Below are 3,997 nucleotides of genomic sequence, written 5' to 3' on the forward strand. Positions count from 1 at the left end.
CGCAGGTCCCACGATCAGCACAAAGCCACAGCGCCTGAAAGATGCTCAGTGAAGAGCAAGCCCAACAGAGTCACTTGGGCCCCAGGACCTCATCTCAAGCACTGCTGCCTGTAAGCACCAACACAGCCTCCTGCTTTTCCCAGGCTCTTCAGGGTCAGGCTGAATTCTGCTTTCCTCTCTGGAAAACATTTTGCTCCAAATGTCAGCACCTTGCCCCTTTCAGTGCACTCTTCCCCTATCCTTCCCTGTTTTTGAGGGGGTTCTCTCTGTGCCAAGCAGCTAAGTGAGCTGCCGTGCGTGCAGCCCAGGCTCTCAGAAATGCTGATGCAATCGCTACATGCAAAATACGCGCAGCAGCTTTGCAGGGAGACAATTTCCCTTTGTCCGGCATCAGCTGAGCTCTGCTTTCTCCGAACAGAAGCCCAGCGCCTCCAGACTCCCACGCCCGGGAAGCGACTGTCCCCGAGGGGCCCCGCAGGCAGGCGGGCGGGCAAGCAGGCAGGCTGCTGCCGCCAGCTGTTCACGACCGGCTTGTGACACGGCCCGGTTTCACGCAGGGCTCCTCACGCCGCACTGGCGCTCGGCTCGTGCTGCCCTCCCATCCGCACAGCGGGGACGGCAGGGTCTGTCAGGCCCCCGCCCCGGCCTCCGCAGCGGCTCACGGCGGGGCCGAGCCGCGGGGCACCCCCACAGCCACCGCAGTCACCTCCGACACCGGAGGCCCGGCAGGAGCTCAGGGGCCAGCGAGACCTCGCTGCTTCACAGCGCGGCGGCTGCGCGCGGGCTGCCCGCGCCCAGGGCTCCCCGCCCGCCGGCACCGGCGCAGCGGCGGCCGCCCAGACCCGCCTCCCCCACGGGCGCCCCGCCTCCTCAGCCTCGCGCGTGCCCGCGGCGGCGCCTGACGTCACAGCCCTGACCCCGCCCCTCGGGCGGCGGCGGCGGCGGCACCCAGCGCGCCTGCGCGGCCATGGCGGCGGCCTGCGCCGAGATGGAGCCGGCGGCGGCGCCCCCTCCCTCTCCGCCTCCCGCCGCCGCCGCCGTGGCGGGTTCGGCCGAGCTGGTGTGCGCGCAAGGCCGGAACCTGAAGGCGGTGCTGTGCCAGCGCTGCGGGTCCCGGGTGCTGCTGCCCGGCGCCGCCACCTTCGCCCGCCGTGAGGTACCGGGACGCGGGGGGAAGGGAGCGAGCCGAGGGAGGCGGCGGGAAGGCGGGAGGGAGAGGCGCCCCCCGCGGGCGGGGCGGGGCGCGGCGCGGGCGCCCCCTGCGGGCGGGGCGGTGACGCTGTGTCTCCCGCAGCTCCTCCTGCCCGCCATGAGGAAGAAGGCGGCGGCGGCGGCGGCGGGCGGCGGCGGGGACCTGCTGCGGGAGCACTGGCTGGTGCGCGACATGTTCTCCTTCGAGAACGTGGGCTTCACCCGCGACGTGGGCAATGTCAAGTTCCTGGTGTGCGCCGACTGCGAGGCGGGGCCCATCGGCTGGCACTGCCTCGACGACAAGGACAGCTTCTACGTGGCGCTGGAGCGCGTGGCCCACGAGTGACACCGGCGCTGCCGCCGGGGACGGGGGCCGTGGCCCTGGGCACCTGCCTGGGGAGCCGGGCTCAGCCGCCGGGCACCCCGCCTGCCCTGCCGCCGGGCTGCCCCGTGGCCTGACAGCAACGGACTGAGCCAAGGCCCAGCGAAGTGACGGTGGCTCGGCCACCCCACAGCCTCGCCGGTTGGCAGCCCGCAGCCTGGCTGCCCTGTACCTGACTGACCACGGCCTGCCTACCCCACGGCTTGACTGACCTACACCCGGCTGGTCGCCCCACAGCCCGGATCCACTGACTGAGCAGCACCAGGAAGCACAGCGCTGGCACAGCCAGCTCCTCACCTGAGCCCACGTGGGAAGGATGTCGTTGGTGGGAGGGTTCCCTGTGACCTGCAGGGACAGCTCACCGTGACAGTTTTGCCAAATAGCTTGATCTGCCACCGTCTGGCTGCTCTCTGTCACTTCTTCTGTCTGTGGCAGCTGTTTTTCAAACATGCTGAGACATCCTTCAGGCTGATCAGTTTGTGACACAGCCATGTAACTGTGGGTGCTGGCACAAGGGCAAGGGGAGGACAGGACTGCTGCACTGAATCATCGTGGCAGCTTAAATTGTCTGAACTACAGCCAAAGCAGTTACAGGGTTTAAGGCTGTATCTTCTGTTGATTTTCAGAGGAAACATTCCCTGCCCCAAACCCTAACATTTAGGTTCTCTAAAACCTCATCCTACCTGACAACTGTACCCCATTAAGAGCATATGGCACCCAACGTGTGTGTAAGGCATTTTAGCTAACATTGTATGCAGTTTTATTAACTGAGTACTTGGAAATAAGATACAGGTGGAGTCTGCAGACAGCATAGGCTGATAGAGTGGCAAATAAAGAAAATGTGCAAGATCACAGTATTTCTAGGCAGCAAGAATGAAGAGTCCAACCAGAAAAGGATTTGAATCATTGGACAAGCAGTGTCCAGTGACTGCCTGTCTCAGTGCTGAAGAATGTCAAAACAGCCGTGTGTGTATTAAACAGAGAAGTCAGGAAGGAATTTCTCATCTGTAAAAGCAGCTGGTAGGAGCACTGCTGGGATATTGTGTCCAGTTTTGGTCTCTGCCTTTTAAAAGATGGGCACAAAGATGATCGAAAATTGAAGGAGGCTGCAGCAGCCATGGTTCTCACTGTATTTATCTTTTGGTAATTGTGGTCCAGTTTGCATTCTCCATTTGCAAACCCCTGTATGAATAATACAGCAAGATTGGTTGCATTTAAAGATTAGCAGTGTTGCTGCCACAAGGCTGTTGTTCCTCAACTAAAACATTTTTGCTGGCAGGAGTCTGTAAGGCAGGCATAGCCGCAAGTAGATTTTCCAGAAAGGCATCCTGACAGCTGGTGAGGGAGAAACAAGTCCTTTCTTCTTCCAGTGCTTGAGCACCTGCACTTTTAAGATTCGGAGACTCTGCCTTAATGTAGAACATGGGGCTGCTCTATCAGAAACCTCTGCTGTGGGCAGTCAAGATCTATTAATGGGAGAGGGAGAGGCGTAACTCTGTATTCTGGTGATTAAGGCTCTCACTTGGGTAGGAAGTGAGTCTTGTGCTGTGTCCTTGCTAAATGTTTCGGGTGCACACTTGACATGAAAACTGTGCTGCTTTCCTCCTGCCCTTCTTGTCTTTTAGCCCTAAGACCAGTAACTGAACAGGTTCATCAAGGGAGTGTACCTAGCAGCACAGGAGAGCTTCATTTGGGTTCTGTACAGGCACAATGAAATAGTGGGATCATGTCACTTTAATTTCACGCTTTCACTTAGATTGCTGTCTATTAGGGAATGTGTTTTGACTTGTAATACCTAGATTATAGTCCATGTTACTAAAATATGTGCTGCGCAATAGTTTCATTTTGAAGACACCACTGTGCAGAACAGGCTTGTGGATATCAGCTTGATTAATGCTGAGTAAATGACACTTCTCAAAAATTGGTACATGTGGATTCTTGATATTGGGGAGTAGTCGGTGGGTGGCACAGGGGCGGAGCTGAGGTGATGGTGGCAGCTTTTCCCAGTCAGTAGAACGCTTCTTGGAGAGATGTGAGACCTCGGGTCAAAGGCCTTCTTCACATCACTACGGCAGCGATTTGAATGCCGTGCAGTGTTGCTCATGGTGGTGAATAATGAAAACTCCTCCTGCTCTTCAGTGTGAGAGGAGAGATGTGCTGAATGGATATATCCTCCACGGGATCAGATGTGCTGACTCTTAAATGTAAAGTAGGATCACACAGACTGTGGAAGTGCCAAGAAGAAATGTACAGTCTGTTGGGAATTCACGGGCGGAAACTTTTGTACCATGAGATCTTGGGATCTTTCGGCCTCAGGTAGGATCTTGGCTTCCTGCAGCTTGGAGAAGCCATGAGAGACACCCTTGAAGTCCCAAGTAGCACAGACAGGGACCTGGTGCCGGTGAAGGGGCAGCCATGCAGTAG

The 3,997-nt window shown here is 58.1% G+C and overlaps 1 protein-coding gene across 1 annotated transcript; it reads left to right on the plus strand.

The window, feature by feature from the left end:
* The first annotated feature begins 913 nt into the window (after nt 1-913).
* On the plus strand, nt 914-2,358 carry RABIF (RAB interacting factor). The gene is made up of 2 exons (XM_052815588.1): nt 914-1,156; nt 1,295-2,358. The coding sequence occupies exons 1-2, from the start codon at nt 968-970 to the stop codon at nt 1,535-1,537; spliced, it is 432 nt and encodes a 143-aa protein (XP_052671548.1). The 5' UTR covers nt 914-967; the 3' UTR covers nt 1,538-2,358.
* The last annotated feature ends 1,639 nt before the right edge of the window (nt 2,359-3,997 follow it).

The sequence above is a fragment of the Harpia harpyja genome, chromosome 19 (assembly GCF_026419915.1).
Source record: "Harpia harpyja isolate bHarHar1 chromosome 19, bHarHar1 primary haplotype, whole genome shotgun sequence".
Classification (NCBI taxonomy): Eukaryota; Metazoa; Chordata; class Aves; order Accipitriformes; family Accipitridae; genus Harpia; species Harpia harpyja.

Coding starts and splice junctions, on each gene's coding strand:
- RABIF (XM_052815588.1), top strand. CDS start 968: ATGGCGGCGGCCTGCGCCGAGATGGAGCCGGCGGCGGCGCCCCCTCCC. Junction 1,157..1,294: donor CCACCTTCGCCCGCCGTGAG/GTACCGGGACGC, acceptor TGTCTCCCGCAG/CTCCTCCTGCCCGCCATGAG.